The sequence below is a fragment of the Sycon ciliatum genome, chromosome 2 (assembly GCF_964019385.1).
Source record: "Sycon ciliatum chromosome 2, ocSycCili1.1, whole genome shotgun sequence".
Taxonomy (NCBI): Eukaryota; Metazoa; Porifera; class Calcarea; order Leucosolenida; family Sycettidae; genus Sycon; species Sycon ciliatum.
The window spans coordinates 47,821,119-47,842,530 of NC_088644.1; the positions used below are offsets into that span (position 1 = coordinate 47,821,119).

A 21,412-nucleotide genomic window follows, 5' to 3' on the forward strand; every position below is an offset into this window, starting at 1 on the left:
CCTGTTTGTGGTGCGACTTTAAATAAACTTCTACAACAACAACAACAACACGAACTAACGGTATCACTCCAGCAGGGCATCGATGACGTGGTAAACTGGATGAAGATCTGGAAGCTACAGCCCAATGTCCAGAAGACAAAAGTGTTGTATATTTCTGCACGTCCACCATCTGCACCGTTGACGTTTCCGAACTGCACCCAGGCCCTGGAAGTTGTAACTTCTCACAGGCACCTGGGAATCGTTCTTGACTCGAAGCTATCATGGTCCGAACATGCTGACCATATTTGCCTTAAAGCATCCAGAATTTTAGGAACTCTGAAGCCTCACTGCCGTTATCTGCCTCACGACTGTAGACCTCTGTTTTTTCTCTTTGTATATTTGTCCGATCTTCGACTACTGTGACGTAGCGTGGTTTGGGTTATCAACCACGATATCAGACAAGCTCGAAGTTTGCCAACGAAAATGATTAAAAATGCTATTTTGCTTGCCCCGTGATTTCTCCTCTGCACAACTCTATGTTCTCGCTCATGTTTTCCCCCTTTCTATTCGACGCAGTTTCCACAGCAACATGCTTGGTTGAACGGCTCCGCACAAACCAGTCATAGGGAAAAAGATGCCTTGGTACTTTCTCGAGTTTTATCTTTTGAATTAGTCTGCTACAGGCCATCAGAGAGTATACAGTACTGAAAGACGGAGACAGAAAAAAAGTGCCGGCACCGCATCGTCATAGCAATAGACATGGCAACGACAATAAAATACAGCAGAATCATAATTTCAGTTGAAAAATTAAGAGTGCTACCACAAAGAGTTTCTTCATGTTTACATGTGTATCAGGAAGTTGTCGAATACAGTACTGCAACAAGTGCAAGGATTTGTCGACTCCCTGGTGTGTAATTCTGAGGACAATTTTTCTTCTTTTTTTCAGCTCCAGATATAGCTGTATTTTTCATTGCAAAACATTCCTGAATTGTTGTGTTTGTTGTTCAAGCAAAGGTGAAGGCAGAGGACAGATGAGCCTGGTAAGAGTTTTGCGTGGCACATGAAGACCACACACAGGCAGTGACTTTGCGAGGATTTGAAAACGCACGACGTTGAGTTCAATTTGTGTTATTTCAAATAATTGTTTGTGATCACAGTACCACTTCGAGCAGAACTGAATCTTATCCACAAGCTTACCGACGGTCAGGCTGCCAACATGACTGAACAAATGATCCCTGCAAGCACCACACGGCAGACGTCCGAGGCCATGTCCATTGCCGGGATGTCCATCTCCAAAAAGAATTCCATTTTCGTCTCAGTGCTACACTGCGACTCGTCGTAGAGTCGTACAGTCTACAGAGTCCGAGACTCGTCGTAGTCACGCGATCACTGAAATAAACTATTTTTTGCGGGCAAATAAACTATTTTTTTGCGGGCAATATCGCATATTATTGCCCGCGGCGCGAAAGGTGCTGATTCTCTTGCGTACGGGCAACAATCACGTGCCATGTGATAATAATAATAACCCTCCCACTCCCATTTTAATGATTTCATTCTCACACGCTTACTTTTATAAAGTAAACCCCAATAAACGGTGCCCGGCGGCTCTCCATTTCTCCATTAAATGCATCAGTGGGCTCTTGGCTCTTGCCAACCCTGCTATTACTTGCCCCCGGGCAAATGCAATTCAATTTCGCGGGCCGCGCACCATCCACCCAAGCAATGTGTGTTCTTGTTAATGTGTGTGTGTGTGTGTGTGTGTGTGTGTGTGTGTGTGTGTGTGCGTGTGTGTGTGTGTGTGCGTGTGTGTGCGTGTGTGTGTGTGTGTGTGTGCGTATGTGTGTGTGTGTGTGTGTGTGTGTGTGTGTGTGTGTGTAGAAGTCAGTGTGTTGTGCGATCTGTGAGCGACTCTTCGCCAGTGAAAGCGGACTTCGGCGGCACAAATGCAGGGAAGAGCGACTGAAGCCGATCCATGAACAGGCCGGTGCTGTGTTGTGCGAAACGTGCCATCGTTGGTTTGCTAGCCGAGGTGGATTTGCTGTGCACAGCTGCTCTCCCAGTCTTGGTGACGCTCCAGTTCCAGAGATTGTTGCACCTCGCCCGCCTGATTGCAGCCAATGTCATTACCACTGCCACACCTGTGACCGCTGTTTCCGGAGCAAAGCTGGGCACCGCCGGCACAACTGCAACTGCAACCGCAGAACATGCAGCTCTGGCTCCGAGCGCCGCACCTTCCCATGCCCGACCTGCTCTCGGAAGTTCACACGTCTCCAGTACCTGGCTCAACACAAATGCAAGAAGTAACTCTGCCCTCCTTGCCTCTTTGAGGCACTGCATCACCTTTAGGTGGCAGTTTCAAGGTTCAAGGTGTGTGTGTGTGTGCCGCGTTGTGTGTTGCTTATGTGCTTGGAGAGGGAGGGTTGCTTTTTGAGAGCTCCTGCCTCAGGATGTTGTAGCCACCCTAAGCAGCCATGGACCGTGTGGTGAAGACCAGGCCATGGCTGTGGTGGCCCAGCGGACGACCTTGCAAGTTGTCTGTTGGAAGTTGTTGAGCGCACTGCACAAGACGAGCTGAGCAATTTTTGAGTTTCGTTTTTTTGAAATTTGAATTCGGAATGGTGACGAGTGGGAAGAGGAAAGGGAAGAGGACAGGAAAGAGTGTCCTGGCGGCTGCGACTTGGAATGTTCGCTCTCTGGTGGAGGAGGGTGACGACGCAAGGACTTGTAGAAGACGCGCGGCGGCGGGCGGAAATGCTGTTGACAGGAAGCTTGATATATTGTCCAACGAGGTAAACAAATTCAAAATCGACATAGCCGGCATTCAAGAGACGCAGTGGTTCGGGAACGATATATGGCCTGTTGGCGGTGGTGTCTTTCTCCATTCTGGTCGGCCGCTGCCTGGGGAAAACGAGCCGCGGAGACGGAACGAAGGCGTAGGCATTATCATGAACGCGAAATTGACGGACCTGTGGCGGCGGGGCGGCGAACAGTGGAGAGCCGTCAGTTCTCGTATTGTATCTGCTCGGATTCTCATCGGAGCGAAGGATGACAGAGTTCGGCAGGGATTTGGATTGCGGCGGCGCTCCGATTTCTTTTTGACTGTAGTCAACGCGTATGCCCCAACAAGCAAAGCAACTCCAGCTACAAAATATCAATTCTACAGCGACCTGGAAGCGGTGATCTCGGCAGTCGAACCTGGTGACGTTTTATTACTCCTCGGAGATTTCAACGCTCGTGTTGGGTCGTTGTATGGTGGAGTCACTGACGAAATCGCGCGTGTTGAGGACATTCCTGGAAACGGTCAAGGCTGGAGTGGCGTTCTTTGACGTTTTGGAATGGGTCGACGCAATAAAGCTGGTGAGAACCTTTTGATGTTCTGTGCATCCCATGGCCTGACGATCATGAACACATTTTTCAAAAAGAAACAGCATAAGCGCGGCACATGGGTTCATCCAGCAACGCGGCAGGAACATTTGATAGACTATGCAATCATGCGGTCTGAGCACCGTTGTTACTGTCGAGATGTAAGTGTGTTGCGTGGTGCCCTCTGTTGGACAGACCACTACTTGGTCCGTATTAAGCTTTCCCTTGATTTTGTATTGCCTCGCAAACAACCCAGCAAGCGGAAACCCTATGCCGTTCATAACCTGCGGAGTGCCGGGGTGAGGGAAAAGTACTGCCAGGAGATGGAGAATATCTGCTTGAATGCGCCTGACATCGATGAGGAAAGCAACGTGCAGGAGTCCTGGAACTCACTGTGTGGAGATATCCGCGATGTTGCGGCAAATGTGCTTGGCCATGGGAAGCGGAGACAGCCGGATTGGTTCGTGGAGAGTCAGGCAGTATTGGAGCCGCTGATCGAGCAGAAGCGGCAGGCACACCAGAGGATGCTCGGCCATGACACTGTCACCACACGCAAGGAGTTTAGAGCTCGCCAGCGGTCCGTGGGACGTGCGGTCCGTGCTGCAAAAGAAAAATGGATTGCTGATGTCGCGGGGGAGGCAGAGCATGCGCAGAGGGATGGCTGCACAAGATGGAAGGCAATACGAAAGCTCCAAGGGATACATAGTGGACGACACCCTGTGGGCACATCATCTGTCTACAATCGGGACGGCATCCTTGTAAACGACCCGGTTGGTCTCAGGGTTTGCTGGGGCCAACACTTCGAGGGTGTGCTGAATGTTGCCAGCACATATGATATCACAGTGCTGGAGGACATGCCTGCTGCGGAGACTTGGAACGACTTAGATCAGCCTCCTAGTTTCGATGAGGTGATTCGTGGCATGCGGAAGATGAACCTTGGCACGGCTGGTGGGGAGTCGGGGATTGTTCCGGATCTGCTTGTTCATGGCGGCGCTGCTTTGCATCAGCGTATATTTAACTTGATCCGTGCCGTCTGGTTGAGTGGATCCGTCCCGCCTGAGTGGCGCGATGCCGAAATCGTGACAATACCGAAGAAGGGTGATCTACATCGATGTGACAATTGGCGTGGCATTAGCTTGCTAGACGTTGTTGGCAAGCTATTTGCTCGCATCATCCAGGACCGTCTCCGCCCTTTGACCGAAAGTAACTTGCCTGAATCACAGTGCGGATTTAGGAAAGGACGCGGCTGTGTCGACATGATATTCGTGGCACGCCAACTCATTGAAAAGTCCGTTGAACACGATACTCCATTGTACGTCCTATTAGTTGATCTCAGAAAGGCGTATGATTCAATTCCCCGTCCAGCGCTGTGGCGTGTACTGGAGAAGGTTGGTGTGCCCCCGCATCTGCTGCAGTTGATCCGGAGCCTTCATGTCGGCATGAGGGCGCGTGTGCGAGTTGGTGGGGGATATACGGAGGACATCTTTGTCAACAATGGTCTCCGACAGGGCTGCACATTGGCGCCCACCCTCTTCAACATCTACTTTGCAGCTGTTGTATCTGCGTGGCGCTCACACTCATCTGTACCTGGCGTGACCCTGCGGTATCGCATCGGTCGAAAGCTGGTCGGAGATCGAACAGCCAAATCCCGACTTCTTGCGACTGAGGTTACAGAATCCCAGTTTGCGGATGATGCGGCACTCTATGCCGTTTCGCACCAGGACCTTGAGGTCATGACCAACGAGTTCGTCGGATGCGCCTCTCAGTGGGGCCTAACAGTCAGCACGGCCAAGACCAAAGCTATGGTGGTGAATGGTGTCGATCCGCCTGGGGTTCGTCTGGACTCTGGAGGGGACATTGAGGTGGTGGAAAATTTCACCTATCTTGGCAGCACCATCAGTGGCAGCGGTGCCCTTGATGATGAGGTTCGGGCAAGACTTGCCAAGGCATCTCGCGTGTTTGGTTCCCTGCAGAGACCTATCTTCCAGTGTGGATGTCTCTCCGTTGCTATCAAGAAACTAGTTTATCAAGCCGTTGTACTCACTACACTGTTCTATGGTGCGGAGACTTGGGCCGTGAAAGCCACCCACTTGCAGCAGTTCAACACCTTCCACCATGCTTGCTGCCGCGTCATCCTTGGTGTTTCCCGGTCCAAACAGTGGCAGGAGAGGATTTCCACCGAAGAGATTGCGCAGAGGATTGGGCTGCCTGCGAACATTGATGACCTGATTCGCTGCCACCGTCTTCGTTGGCTAGGCCATGTTGCGAGGATGGCTTCGGGCCGCTTGCCGAAACAGGTTCTCTTCGGGGAGCTCTCAGCAACCCGCCCTCGCCATGGTCCCAGGAAGAGGTACCGGGATGTCATCAGCGCTGACTTGAAGGAGGCAGAGATCTCGGATAGGGGCTGGTATGACGCAGCTCAGAACCGCGCAGATTGGAGGCAACTTACACAGCATCGTCGCGCTCCTGTGCAGAGGGTGGACACATTCCCCTGCCCCTGTGGTCGCGTTTTTGGTCGGTCAGGAGACCTCAAACGCCATGCAAGATATTGCTCAGCTCGCTAGCTATCATCGCCTTACGGCGATGGGCGTCCAAGGTCCAAGGTCCAAGGTGTGTGTGTGTGTGTGTGTGTGTGTGTGTGTGTGTGTGTGTGTGTGTGTGTGGTGTGTGTGTGCCGTCCCGTCTCTCAGCTGTATTCTGCGCGATGTTGTGGAAATCCGCTCGGGGGCTTGTCAACTCTTCAGCTGACCTGCTATCATTTGCTGCATTCAATCAGTTGAGCATTTGTAACACCTGGTTTCCCAAGCGAGACCTCTTCAAGCGGACTTGGCAGCACCCAGGCACTTTGAACTGGCACTGTATCGACTACATCCTAGTGCGCCAGGAGAACCGCCCTTGGTGTATGGACACTGCGGTCGCGCGCAGTGCTGAGTGTGGAAGTGACCACCAACTCCTCTGTTTAACTTTTGCACTCCCGTGTGGACGATTAGTTCGGGAGCGCGACCAGGCAAATGTGCGGCGCCGCCGTTATGATGTTGCCCGGCTGGGGATGCGCACCTGCACCTCGGATCCGGACTCACCTTCTCCTGCAGAAAGGTACCAAGCTACCATGGCAACCGAGCTTGTAGATATGGCAAGAACAGCACGACATAGACCAGAAATGGTCCAACGTCAAGGCGGCTATCGACCAGTCTGCTGCGTCTGTCTTGGGCTTCTCCCGGCGTCGCCAACCAGACTGTTGTTGTTGTTGGTGTAGAAGTTTATTTAACGTCGCACCACAAACAGGTGATTTCGCCTCCTTTGATACATGTGGACGACAGAAGGAATGAGAGAGAGGGGGGACAGAAGTATGGAGAGAGTAAGGGTAGAAATAAATAAGCAATCAACCTCAGGGCTACACCAAAGCAAAAACGGAATGGGAACATACTATATACAAAATAGCTTCATACATATATTGCAAAACATGTTTACTATTCTTCAGTCCGCTATACCACAGAAACACACTAGCCGAAAAGCATTTAAACGGAGCCATGACGCGCTTTTAGCAGGGCACAGAACTGAAGGTGGCTGGGCTCGGAACGGAGATCAAGCGGGAGCTGGTTCCACAAGACTGCGCCGATGAACTGCATGGTCGCTCGACCCGCAGGACCGGGCCAAAATGGTACTCGAACGAGGTGATGTGCTGCTCCCCGAGTGCGGTCACCAGTAACTCTCACGAAGAAGCTGGTGAAGAGGGAGCTAGCTCGGGAGAACAGACAACGACGGACAAAGATGAGGAGCTTAATGTTAAACATGTCCTCCAGGGTGGTGAGGCGGAGCTGTTCAAAGATCGGGCTCGTGCGCGACCACGGTGGCAGACCGAAGATGCCGCGGATAGCGCACTTCGTTAGACGTGTGAGGGGCTCCATGTTGCCAATTTGAAGTGACGGATAAAAGGCGTTGGAAGCGTACGACAACCTACCCTGGATCATCGACCTGTAAAACAGGATCTTTGACGCCAGGGTGAGGCTTCGGCGGCTCCGCCACAGCGCACCTACTGACTTCCGCACCTGCTGGATTGTGTGATTGACGTGAGGCTCCCAGGAGAGCTGCCCATCTACCATTACGCCCAGGTACCGCGCTTGTTCCACAACTGCAAGGGCTGCATTCCCACAGCGAATTCGAATGTTATCTGTGTCAGGGGCTGGGCCTCTTGGGGTAATCAACAGAGCTTGCGTTTTTTTTGGTTCAGCATTAGTCCGCGGTCCTCCAACCACTGCGACAGGCCAGTGACGGCTGTGCTTAGAAAAGAGCACACTTGTTCGCAACTGCCCGAGGCTTCAATTGCAATGTCGTCTGCAAATTCCTGGTTTGTGACCTGCTGGGGCAAGCAGCATCGAAGGTTACGGATGTATAGTGTGAACAGGAGGGGACCGAGGACGGATCCTTGCGGGACCCTTCGACTGCATGCGACGTATTCCGAGCAATTTCCGCCCACAACTACGCGTTGAAGCCGCTCACTCAGGTGACTAGTGAACCATAGCTGGACAGTACCGCCGACTCCAATGTCGGATAGCTCCTGTGCCAAGATGGTGTGTTTGACACAGTCGAAAGCCTTCGACATATCCACGAATATCACACCTGTGAGTTTTCGCTCATACTTCGCTTTCAGCCAGCGATTGACAGCTAGCACAAGAGCGTCCTCCGTACTGTGGTTCTTCCTGTACGCGAACTGCGAGTCAGGGAGAATACTGTGATCGGTCAGAAAGGATGTAAGCTGAGCTTTGACGATCTTCTCGAGGAGGCGAGAAACGACTGGTAGTAGAGAAATTTTTTTTGCTTGGTTGAGGAAGGTTACGCTTTCTCTCTCTCTTCGGAGGGGTTTGTATTTATCGGAACTATAATGGACTGTAACAGTAAACCAAGGCGTTCTTTAGCGACACTTAGGATAGCGACACTTAGGATAGCGACGCTCAACGTTCAAGGGTTGTCGTCGAGAGTGAAGCAGGAATGTTTGAAACGCGGATTAAATTCCTACAGAGTTGATATTTGTTGTATTCAAGAAACGAAGTTGGTGAAGGACCTGGATACTGAAGCCGACGGCTATCGTCTTATTAGCTTTCCTCCTGTGTGTCGGCATTATGGTTTGGGCTTCGCTATCTCCTCACGCTTCACAGGAAATATCAACCGGCTTTGACAGGTTTCAGACCGTGTGGCCGTCGTTACGTTCAGCGGGATTTTGAAAACAGGTCATGGGGGCAGGCTCGACGGAAACAGACGGAACGCCGGAAGAGCCGATATTGGTGTCATCAACGTTTATGCTCCAACTGCTGCGAGGTGTGCTCAGTCGGCGGACGAGCTGGATTTGTTTTACTCAGCACTCCAAAAAGCTTATGATGAAATTCGAAATTGTACACTATTTTATGTTATTGGTGATTTCAACGCCAAAGTTGGAACTCGACGTGCGGGAGAGTCATCGCTTGGAAGTCATGGACGTGGCCGAAGGAATATCAATGGACAGACTCTGGTGGACTTCTGTGAGTCAAACAAGCTATACTTTGCCAACACGACTTTCCAGCATGCTGCACGCCACAAGACCACTTGGACAGGATATCGGAGAGACATGGGTTCTGGAAAGACTGTACCAATATACAACCAGATTGATTATGTCGTGTGTAGAGAAGGGCAAAAGCGACTGCTGAGGGACAACCGGAGCTACGGAGGCATTTGCATTTCCACAGACCATCGTTTGGTTGTGGCCGACATCCAGCTCGACAGACTCTACGGGATAATGGCAAAGCATGATGTAGCACGAAAGGTCTCCTCTGCTAAGAAACAGTTCAATGTGCCAAAACTAGTGCAGAGCACTGGTGCTCAACAGAAGTACCGTAAGGAAGTGGAGAGAATGTTACCACTGCCTTCTGCGGATGAATCGAGCCAAGAATACTTCAGCAAAGCCATGAGTGCCATCAAGCAGGCTGCTGCTGCTGCAGTGGGATATGCCAACAAGCCGAGAAATAGGCATTGCACACTGGACCCGGAGATTGATGCATTATCGGAAACACAGAAGGATTTGCGTCTCCGTATTATGAATACCGTCGGCAATGACAAGGCCGCACAGCTCAAGCAAGAGCGAAACCGTATATCGCATGAGATTCGAAGACGCTGCAGGGAGAATGCTGAGCGGAGACTAGATGCTATGGCAGAGGAAGTGGAGAGGCAGAGGGATGGAGCCCAAATGTACAAGGCTGTTGCACTGTTGACAAGGAAGAAAGCACCAAGACCAGTTGTTGAGGATGTCGATGGCCATATTGTTGGCAATGCAGCGGAGTCCGTTGATATTATCAAAGGCCATTTTTGTAAACAATTCAGCGTGCCAGGTGGCAGGATCCTGGAACCCTTTGTCGGAGAGCCAAGGCCATTACAACGACCTATTACGACTGAAGAGCTGCAGCAAAGTATCACCAGGCTGAACAACAACAGATCGTAAGGCCCAGACGGTGTAGCAGCGGAGCTGCTGAAGTATGCAGGGCCCATATTAATCGGAAACCTAACTGATTGCCTTAATCGTATGTTTGAGCATCATAGCCCTCTTGATCTGGGATCAGGAATCGTCATCCCTCTCCAAAAGCAAGAAGCGAGGTCCACCAGCCAATCTAAGGTCCATTGTTCTTTTGGACTCTGTACGGAAAGCTGTTTCACTGCTGGCTCTCCGGAGGATTCAACCAGCTGTCAACGATTATCTGAGCGCTACCCACAGTGGTTTCCGACCTGGAAGGTCAACCGCTGATGCTGTGTGGACCCATCGCTGGCTCGCTGCATTAACCCAGAAACACCGCACAACAATTGAAGTGCTCGGGATAGACATGTCGAAGGCATTCGACACTGTTTCCAGGGCCAAGCTTTTGACAGTAATGGAACCCATTGTCGGCGAAGACAACATCCGACTCATCCGCGTGCTTCTATGCAACACTACCCTACGCATTCGCTTAGGCACCGATATGTCATCGCTCTTCAACACCAACGTGGGAACACCACAAGGTGATGCACTATCACCAGTTCTCTTTGTTGTATATCTAGAGTCAGCTCTTCGTGATTTCAGAGCCGCAGCACCTCCCCGTCCACTACAGGACCAACACCTACCGCCAGAAGTGATCTACGCAGATGATACCGACTTCATAAGTAGTTCGAGGCAGTGGCTGACGGATATCGAACCCATTGCAGCGGAGGTACTGGGTGAATGGTATTTACGCGTCAACCATGACAAGACAGAGAGGACAACATTTCCCCGGGAGAAGGTCCGTATAGCAGAAGATTGGCGCTCGACAAGAAAGCTGGGCTCTCTCATCGGCGACGAACAAGATGTGATCCGGAGAAAGCAGCTGGCATCAGCAGCATATCAGTCCATGTTCTCTCTCTGGCGTCGCAGCAAACAGGTCAGCGAGCGGGTTCGGCTCCGCCTGTACACTGCCCTGATCGTCCCAATTTTGCTGTACAACTGTGGCACTTGGGGCTTGACAGCAGCAACTGAGGAGAGGCTCGATTCCTTCCACAGAAGGCAGCTGAGGTCCCTGATTGGCGTCCGTTGGCCACAGTGCATCTCCAACATCAACGTATACTCCCGCTGTGGTGCGGAACCAATCAGCGCAACGGTCAAGCGTGCCCGATGGAGACTGATGGGCCATGTCCTGCGGCTTCCTGGTGATACCCCGGCAGTGATGGCAATGAAGGCATACTTTGTATGTCGAGAAGGGTCGTTCCGAGGGCGACCAAGAACAACGTTGGTCACAACCCTGTCCAAGGACTTGGAGAAGAAGAACATGGGCAAATTAAAGACAGCAGCGGACCTAGACAGCCTTCGATCTACCGCAGCTAGTCGCGAGGAGTGGAGAGACTTTTGCCGTGCTCTATATTGAGGAAGGCCACAGTATGCTGGCATCTACCACTCCATCATGACTATTATTTCCCCGCATAGGTTTCGGTAGTCACTGACCATGCTTGCAATCACCATAGTAAAGTATATTGTCCGTCGTGTTGTACCGTTAAAATGCATTCTTGCTTCTACAGTATCATACAACTGATCGTTTGGTTCTGGCATATGCGAAGATGTGAACATTGTTGACATCAACGCGAACATGAATAATAATAATAATAATAATACCCTGAGAATTGTACGGTCGGTGACTGGTCATGGATGGGAGAGTGGCATGGTCGGAACGGTCGGTTGACCTTATGTTAGCCTGCCCGTAATGTCTCGATGTGTCTCAGTCTGTGTGTTTTATGATTGTGGTGCATCATGTGCTGTGTGACGAGCCGAGAGGCGTGAATTTCTGCCATATGCCCCCAGTCATGTATTTTCTTTCTCTGCATATGCCGTTATATTTCGTCTGAGTTTGTCTTGCTTGGAGTGTCCCATGTGCAGCATGCTTGGTGTTTACTACTTGAGTAGTTCTGTTATACATGACTGTGATTTTATGGGAGTATCGAAGTTGGTATAGTTGAATTTTTCTCTCATGAAGTTTATCAAAATTTTGTTCTGGATTTTCTTATATCTTCATTGATTGGTACTTCACCCTTGGGTCATATGGATCCCGGTGCTGTGCTTCATGCCTCCTTTCAAGCTTTCTTTTTCTGCTTTGGGAGTGAATAAAGTCGTCATAATAATAAGTAGAGAAATAGGTCGATACGCAGTAGGCTGACAAGGGTCAAGACCGCCACCTTTGAATAGCGGCGACACATTAGCAATTTTAAACTGACGGGGAAAACACACACCCCTGACATAACGAAGTATTGAAAAATCATGCTGAGCGAGGGAGCCAGTATTGATGCCGAGTTTCTAAGGACAATACCCGGCAAGTCATCATGTCCAGTTGCTTTTGACGCGTCAACGGACTGGAGAAGGGCCGTAATGTCCTCCGTCGAAACAGGCGCAAATTCCGTGAATGCTGGTGCTTCACGTTCGGCTGGTGCGTTGGCACACAGCGCGTCTGGTCGTCCAGGGTCATGTACAACTTCGCCAAAAGTTCGGGAGAGGATTCCAACAGGTACTTGTGGTGGGCTTGCACTTTTCGCTCGTCCAGTCACCACGTTTATCGTATTCCAGAGCTTCCGCCCATCCTTTCCGGCCGACTGTAGGCGAGCTTGAAAATACTGATCCCTTAGCCTCCGATCTAGCTTGCGCGCGGCTGCGCGGAGAGTGCGGTGTTGCTCTCGCAGGCGGACATCGTCTGGAGAGCGTGAAAGAAGTCGGTGGGCCTTGTTTCGTTGACGCACAGCAGATACAAGTTCAGGACACAACCATGGGCAAGGTCGGCGCCTCGGCTTACGAGGATGTTGTAAGGGGGCGTGACGATCTAGAGCAGTAAAAACCTTTGCGTACCATTCGCTTATCATTGTATCAACATCATTCGACTTGCTGAAAATCTCAAGATTGCAGTCCTGCAAGTCAGCGTTAAAGTGCTCCCAGTTTATCCTCCACACTCGCCTCTTTCGAGATGCGACTCGTTCGGACTGCCGGGTGGCGACGATAATGTTGGCCACAAATGCGTAGTGGTCGCTGATATCACACTTGATGACCGTGCATGTTCCAACTAGAGAGTTAGGGGCGAGGAGCAGATCTATTAGGGTGGAAGTTGATGCCGTTACTCTTGTCGGTGTCCGGATGTGGTTTTCCAGATCAAACCGCTGGAGCATGGTGTGCATCCGACTGTGTCCCGAGCACCTGTCCACATTGAAGTCACCAATGGCGACCACGCGGTTGTTTCGTCGCAAGGTTAGATTGTTCAGACTGATTTCTAGGTCTTGCCATACTGCAGCAGTAGCGGAAGGCGGAAGGTAGAACGTAGCGAGGGTGATGGGTTCACCGGATTCTGTCTTCAAGGTGAGTATCAGATTTTCGATTGTGTCACTCTCGAGTTCAGCGTGTCTGGAAACAGCCAGGGTATCTCGACTGTATACAGCTATACCGCCACCAGGTCTGTGCCCGCGATCGCGCCTAAAGAGTCTATAATGAGGTATATGAATGGATGAGTCAGAAATCGAACGATCAAGCCAAGTTTCAGCAATGCCGAAGATATCTACATTGTGGTAGTTAATGAAGTTTTGGATTTCTCCTAACTTCTTTCTAAGGCTGCATACATTCAGAAAAGCAAGTTTACAAAACCTCTGTTGACCGACAGTAGCTCTATGTAATTGTGGATTCATTTAATAGATCTATATAAGGAAGAACTACATCTAGAACTGGTTTCGGGAGGCAGAGTCAGCCATCCAGCCATTGCTAGATGAACGGAATCGGTGCTATACCGACTGGGTATGTAGTGGCCAGAGCCGCGACTGCTCGCACTACACAGCGTTTAAGGTGGCTAGATCCAGGGCGCGTGCTTCCATATCCTCGGCTAGGGTAGACTGGATAAAGGCAAAGGCACAGGCGGCCACAGAGTCGAAATTCAATGGAGCGGTTGTATGGAAGTGCATCCATAACCTCCAGTCTTGTACCCGGGGCCTCGCCCCTGTGCGCACTTCCGCAGTGCTGGATGAGAACGGTAACATCTGTAGTTCACCAGAGGAGCAGAGCCACCGGTGGGGAAGACACTTTGACGGTTTCCTCAACGTGGCAAGTGCATGGAATCGCAATGCCCTGGACGACATCCTACAGCGACAGGAGGCTGATCATCTTGCTGAGGTGCCGACTCTCCGTGAAGTCAGCTGCGCTATCTCCCGCCTACAGAACGGCAAGTCCGCTGGAGCCTCTGGCATCCTCCCTGAGATGCTGAAGAGGGGTGGCCCTGACCTCACCGCCAAGCTCGTGGAGCTGTTTGGCGATGTGTGGCGTGCTGGGGTGGTCCCGCAGGAGTGGGTGGACGCCACGTTGATCCCCATCCCAAAGAAAGGGGATTTATCTCGCTGTGATAATTGGCGGGGTATCTCGCTGCTGGATGTTGTGGGCAAGGTTCTGGCGAGCGTCATCCAGACTCGTCTCCAGTCCGTGGCTGCGGATTTTTTCCCAGAGTCTCAGTGTGGCTTCAGGCGTGGCCGATCTTGTACAGATATGGTTTTCAGTGTTCGGCAGTTCCTCGAGAAGACCATTGAGCACGACTGCAAAGGCTTCTTTGTATTTATAGACCTCAATAAAGCCTTTGATTCTGTGCCTCGGGATTGCCTGTGGGAAGTCTTATCCCGAGCGGGTATCCCTGCTCCCATGCTTGCCGTGATCCGTTCCTTTCACACTGACATGTCGGCGGTGGTTCGGGTAGAGAACACGACAACTGACCCTATCCGCGTCACGAATGGTCTCCGCCAGGGGTGCACCATGGCACCTGTGCTGTTTAACATCTTCATGTGGGCGGTGGTGACTGTGTGGCAGCGACGAGTCGGAGATGTACCCGGTGTTGGTTTTGAGTTCCGGCATTGTGATGGTGACAATAACCTTTACCGCAAGCCTACCAGGACGGATCCGGTTGCCATTGCCACTGAGTCACAGTTTACAGACGACTCAGCACTTTTCGCAACGACTCGTGCAGGGGTGGAGACGAGACGGCACTTGCAGTGTTAGACCGACCGCAGCTGAGTTTGGGCTTAAAGTTAGCGCTACCAAGACACAGTTCTTGGTTGCAGGCAGGGATGTTTCGCCTGGGGACTGCGCTCCAATCCTGGGGACTGCGCTCCAATCGAGCTAGCTGGCACGGTCATCGAGTGTGTTTCGGAGTTCCGGTATCTGGGATCTCTCATTCATCGCGGTGGCCGGTTGACACAGGACATCACTGCTCGGATTGCGCATGCCTCTCGTGCTTGTGGCGCCTTGCAAGGAACCATCTTCAGCAATCCTGACCTTGATTTGCATATCAAGAGGTGCGTGTTTAATGCATGTGTGCTGTCGCTCCTCCTCTATGGGTCAGAGTGGTGGACACCATTGCAACACGATCTTGTAGTAGTAGTGTCAATGCATGGTGACACTCAGTTAGACCTTGATAGAAGTTACTGCTAATTCCTTGACCTTTGGAATGGCTGTTGCCGGTTCGAATCCCACAATTGCATGTGTTACCTTTTTGTGTCTTTTTCCATTTATGCCAATGATGTAATCATTACTCATTACTCTTTGTAGTAGATAGAGTAGTCACATGAGCTTCTCTGATTGGCTGTTGCTAGGCGCCAGTGCCTGGCCCTGGTATAAAGGCAGTGGTTTCTCCTCATTTCATCCTCGTTCTCGTCGGGTCCTGATGGCGTCGTGAGCTGCTGCTGGCTACTGTTCAAGTACTGTAACTATGACCTTCTCTTCCCTCTTCTTCTATTCATCCATTGCTGTATGAAACTATGTATAACATCAAGAAAGAGTGTCTTGTTGTAGATGTGTGAGTGCTTTGTGGGCGCTAGAGTTTGAGCTGGTTACGATTCAGTAACATTTATGGTAGCGAAACCCTTGTGAACTTAGATATGGCTTTAAGGTTTGAGACATTGCTAAAGCCCCTTTCGTGGAACAGCCGGCGAAGAGTTTGATGTATTTTGGGCAAGGTATTTGGCTGCTGCGAGTGCCAATGGTTGGGACGACACTAAGGCAGCAGCAAATTTGCCATCCCTGCTTGATGGTGCGGCATTTGTCCTCTATTCCCGATTAAGCACGGATGACAAGAAAGATTTGTCTAAAATAAAGAAGTTGTTGTTGGATGCCTATTCGGTGTCGAGCACAAGAGCATATCAATTGTTTTCGACACGCCAGTTACGTGGGGATGAGGCAGTGGAGAGTTATGCAGCAGATCTACAAAGATTGGTAGAATTGGCTGGCCACAAGATAACTTCTGATTCTGATCCTATGGTTGTGGAACAATTTCTCACAGGTTTGCCGCCATCTTTTGCCTGCCAGGTCCGGATGAGCTGGATCGGCCAAACAGCTTCGCTAAGCAACTGCATCGAGCGTGTACGTATATTGCGTCTAGCGGAACGAGACTCCGCAGCAAGTAAGCCCAGGAATGTCGCTGCAGCTACGGGCATGGCATCGGGCCGGTCATCGGGCCGGTCCTCAGGCAAGTCTGTTCTGTGCTACAATTGTGAGGAGGTTGGGCATCTCAAGAGGAATTGCCCAAAACTGAGGAAGGGAACGTTGCAGTGTTTCATTTGTGATGAGCCGGGTCACATAAGAGAGAACTGCCCTGAGTGGCGAGAATTTCAAAGAAGCCGAAGCTAAAAGGGAAAGGTTGCTGCGGTCAATTTGGAGTCGAGCTCCACTCACAAGTGTCTATACACTACCACTGTTGATTCTAGTCCTAGTGCAATGCCATTTGTCTTCGTCGACATCTGTGCTGATGAAAGGTGGCAGCGGGTGAGAGGGGCTATTGACACCGGTTCAACACGTACCTTAGTAACATTATCTGCAGTTCAGTCATGTGATGCAGCTGCACAGATCAATAGGAATGCTCAGTGTGACCTTGTTGCATTAGATGGCACCCCGATTCACGTGCTTGGTGAGATTTGTCTGGAGCTGAAGCGAGATGATGGTCCTGTTAGTCTCCCTACAATTGATGTTACAGCTGTTGTTGTGCCTGACCTTGACATTGTTGCTGCTGATGTGTTGTTAGGCTCCGATCTCGTGGCAGCGTCGGGTGGTCTTCAGCTGTGGTACGATGACAGTATCCTATCCGCCGTCAGGTTTGGTGCGACGCCAACTGCTGCACCCGCTACCAGCGCTTCGGTTAGTCAGTCTGCTACCACTAGTGTCCATCCATCGAAACACGTCACCACTGAGTACACAGCCGACGGTGTGACATTCGGCGCTGATGACGGTACAGTGGCTTGGAACGGCTCGTCATGGGAGCTGAGGTGGAACTGGAAGAATGGTCAGCCACCGACACAGCCTGTTGGAAGTGGGCTTGGTCAGTACAACTGTAGTAATTTGACACCTGAGCAGGAGGTGAAGTTTACCGATGAAGTGGAATCCTGGATAGCAAACGGCTGGCTTGTGGAACATAGCAGTGAGATTCATGGAGCGCCTGCAGCTGTACTGCCGATTATGTCTGTGGAACAAGAGCATAAGGAATCTACTCCTATTCGACCAGTGCTTGATTGCCGACAGCTCAACGAGTTGATAGTATCGCATCCTGGAAATGATGCACCAGTGTGTCAGGACACATTGCGGAAGTGGAGAGCAAGCGACGATGATGCTGAGTACTCGCTGCTAGACATCCGCAAAGGGTACTTGCAAGTGAAAGTAGCACCGGAGCTGTTGCGATATCAAGTAGTCCTCTGGAAGGAGAAGAAGTACGTGATGACCCGGATGGGCTTTTGTTTAGCTGTCGCGCCAAAGTTCATGGATATCGTAGTGAAGTGGGCGACCCGTGACTACCCAGAAGTCGACAACTACGTTGATGACCTTCGTGTTCCGTCATCTGACACCGATGCCGTCTCCGATGTTCTGCTCAGTTATGGTCTGCCTACCAAAGAAGCGGAGAACATGGAGTCTGCTCGAGTGCTTGGTCTGCAGTTGTTCCGAGGTGACGATGGCCAACTATACTGGAAGCGACGCAACCAGTCTAGCCTGCAGTGTCCTGAGAAGCTGACTAGGCGAGAGATATTTTCTTGGTGTGGTCGTCTCACAAACCACTACCCAGTCCTATCTTGGCTTCGTCCGGCATGTTCGTTCTTGAAGCGTTTGGCCTCCTCTAATGGTGCTGGGTGGGACTCTGACCTTCTGCTGTTGTGTTGTGTTGTGCTGAGCTTACAGATCGCCTTGCTGCCCAAGACCCCACCACTGGTCGCTGGAATGTTCCAACATCGCCTGACTCGGAATGGACTCTGTATTGTGATGCTTCTGATGTAGCTCTTGGTGTCGTTCTCGAGGTAAATGGCACTGCTGATGAAGATGCATGTTGGCTGCGACAACCAGGTGAGAAAAAGCACATCAATGTAGCTGAATTAGAAGCCGTTGTGAAGGGTCTGAATCTTGCCCAACAGTGGAAAGCACAGAAAGTGAACATTGTTACAGATTCCAAATCAGTGTATGGGTGGCTGACAGCTGTGATAGGAAATACACATCGAGTCAAGACGGGCGGCTTGTATGCAGCGCTTGTTCAACGTCGCTTAGAGATCGTTCTTGATTTCCTGCCAACTATGTCACTGTCTGTCCAGTGGGTTCCATCGAAGCAGAATAAGGCTGATGTTTTGTCGCGTGTTCCAGCGACATTTCTTACCGTTTTCAAGTCCCTTGCTAAAACCAGTGATGTTGTGTCTGCTGCTGCTGTTCCCCTCCGAGACAGTGTTATCAGTTTAGCAGATATTGCTCACCACCAGTCAGCTGACAGCACTATTGCAGAAGCCATCCTGTGTGTAGCTGACGGTCAGCTTATGTGTCCTGCCGCCTTCAAGAAGATCAGGAGCAAACTCGTCGTGGAAGATGGCGTACTGAAACGCAGCATCAAGCTACCGCTCGGTGAGATTGTGAATGTGCCTATTATTGCCAAGTCTCTTGAGAGTAGTGTCCTTACTCACTCACATACACTGACCGGTCATGGATGCTGGGAAACTATGTACCGTTTTCTTCGTGAGCGTTGTTTCGTCGCTGATCTTGCTTCTAAGTGCCGGAAGTTTGTTACGTCGTGTCGTGAATGCTATGCAGCCAATCCTCGACGAGGTGAGTCCGTACCTCCTGCACGTGCTAGTATTACTGAGGGTCCTTGGAACATTGTCCAAATTGACACTTTGGAGCTAGGAGCTGCTAATGACTACCACTGTGTACTTGTTAGTTACGATACCTTCACGAAGTGGGTAGAAGTTGTGCCCTTACGGCGTCACGATGCTAAAAGTGTTGCGTCTGCCTTTGTTAACGTATGTGCCCGCTGGGGCCCGCCATCTGTTGTGCGATGTGACAATGGCACTGAATTGTTCAACCAAGTAACTTCTGCGCTGTATGATGCATTTGGAGTTACAGTTAAGAGAGGTGCAGTAAGGCATCCACAGTCACAGGGAGCTGCGGAACGGTTTAACCGGACATTGTTAAACCTGATTCGCAAGACACTAGGTGATGCAGATGATTGGCATGCTGAGCTGACCGTAATGGCAGTGTTTACCAGGAACAGGTGTGTGTAGGTGTGTGTGTGGGGGGGGGGGGGGGTGGTGGTGTGGTGTGCGTGTGTTGTGTGGGTGTGGTGTGGTGTGTGTGTGTGTGTGTGTGTGTGTGCGCTCACTGTCCCATTTGTGAACGCTGCTGTAAGTCGATCCGGGGCTTTGCTATCCACAACTGCAACCGATCCACCAGGCGCCCAACTGCTGATGAAAGGGACAAGTTCCAATTGCAATGTCAGAATTGCCAGAGGCGTTTCAAAAGGCGAAACGACTTATCCCGTCACCAACGCTCATGTCTCCTCTCGTCTCCGTCTCGCTCAACGAGAAACACGTGACCTACATGGCAGTGTATACCAGGACCAGGACCAGGGACCAGGTGGTTGTGTGTGTGTGTGTGTGTGTGTGTGTGTGGTGTGCGTGTGGTGTGTGTGTGTGGGGGGGGGGGGTGGTGTGGGTGTGGTGTGGTGTGTGTGTGTGTATGTGTATGTGTGTGTGTTTGTGTGTGTGTATGTGTGTGCCAACCTATCGGAAGGCTACTTTCTAGCCAAAAGCATTTGGAAGTTTGACTTATTGTCTTGCCTGTACAATATTACAATGTACACAAACACAATCATGGTGTTTCCTTTTGGCAGAATGGTGGGTGCAGTTTTAGATTTTGCACGCATAGGATCGGCCTACTAACCAATCACTGACGGCTTTTAACCATGCCATCGGAGAGCATCAGTGCAGATCGTGAACTGGCTTTAATGCACTGGATTGCCACAATAATAGACGCTGGCACTAGCCTAACTGGTCAGTTATGGTGGAGTAGCTTGTGGAGGAAAGATCTCATTTCCCCTCTAGTGTCTGCTACAGTCCAATACAGCTGTGTGTCACGTGTACCTGCTTGACAGACATGTTTACAACACAATCGCTCGGAGGGGAAATTTGTATATGTGTGTGTGTGGGTTTGTGTTTGTATGTATTTGTGTGTGTGTGTGTGGTGTGTGTGTGTGTATGTGTGTGCGTATGTGTGTGTGTGTATGTGTATGTGTGTGTATGTGTGTGTGTGTCGATTGGAAATAGCTGCACATGCGGGTTCGATTCCAGACGATTATGGTCGCACACGTCTTTCTTCTCTTTCTCAGACTCCTCCTGACTACTAGTATTCTTTCATTCTCCTGGGTGGTTACCAACAGCCAGTGCATGCCGGAGTATGTGGTGTGATATGTGTGCGGGAAAAAAATGAAAAAGACCAAAAAGTAGGGATTCACTGGCCAGAAAAACCTACTTCATAGCTGTGTGGTGTAGACCAGGCTGAATAGTGGTGGTCAATAGATGACTTGCACAAAGATTGTCTGGGTTCGAGACGGGGCAAGTGGACCTTCTGACTCTGACTTCCCCACCTTTTGAGTTCGTGACTTTCGCTTTTTGCCTGACGAACACTGCTGTGCTGACCTAGTTTTTTTGGCTAGAGAGTAGAGTTGTTTTGATTCGGCTTGTAACGTCATGCCGAAGCGCTGCTGCGCTCCTGAATGCACTGGCACACGAGAGATGGAACTGAGGCTCCCATTCCATACGTTCCTTGCCAAGCCGGCCGGCCGGGAGGCAGAAAAATGAGGGAATAAGTTTAGTATCATTGGCGTAGGCTGCAACAAGCACGTCGTGGTCCTGAAGTGTGACTACTTTCCCGCAGTGGAAGCGAAGTCAAGCACAACGAAAGTTTGTGGACGTCTGAGAAAGAACTCGATTCCCTTTGTTTCGGCTGCACTAGCTCCATAGCGACCCTCTCCTGAGGACAGATTGCGGAGAGGCTAGGAACCTGCTGAGTCACGACTGGAAGCCCAAACCACGAAAATGAAGGGTTGAAGGACTGAGTGTGAGAGCCAGATGGCCTTTAGTAGTACTTCAAGTAGTATCTGAGTTGAAGGAGAGAACAAGTGTGCTGGAGAAACGCTGCGAAGTCCTCAGGCCTGATGTGTACTAGCTACTGTTGAAGTCTCACTTGTTCCGATATGAACATTTCATCAGCCCTGACTCTGAGCAGCTGTATCTAGACTTGGAC

General features: G+C 50.8%; 2 protein-coding genes across 2 annotated transcripts; both read left to right on the plus strand.

Moving 5' to 3' along the window:
• Positions 1-3,665: 3,665 nt before the first annotated feature.
• Positions 3,666-5,906, plus strand: LOC135810662 (uncharacterized). Its single transcript, XM_065324153.1, has one exon. It carries the CDS (start codon positions 3,666-3,668, stop codon positions 5,904-5,906), a length of 2,241 nt encoding a protein of 746 aa, XP_065180225.1.
• Positions 5,907-10,187: 4,281 nt separating this feature from the next.
• Positions 10,188-11,237, plus strand: LOC135810663 (uncharacterized). The gene has a single exon (XM_065324154.1). It carries the CDS (start codon positions 10,188-10,190, stop codon positions 11,235-11,237), a length of 1,050 nt encoding a protein of 349 aa, XP_065180226.1.
• Positions 11,238-21,412: the final 10,175 nt, after the last annotated feature.

Coding starts and splice junctions, on each gene's coding strand:
- LOC135810663 (XM_065324154.1), top strand. CDS start 10,188: ATGTCGAAGGCATTCGACACTGTTTCCAGGGCCAAGCTTTTGACAGTA.
- LOC135810662 (XM_065324153.1), top strand. CDS start 3,666: ATGGAGAATATCTGCTTGAATGCGCCTGACATCGATGAGGAAAGCAAC.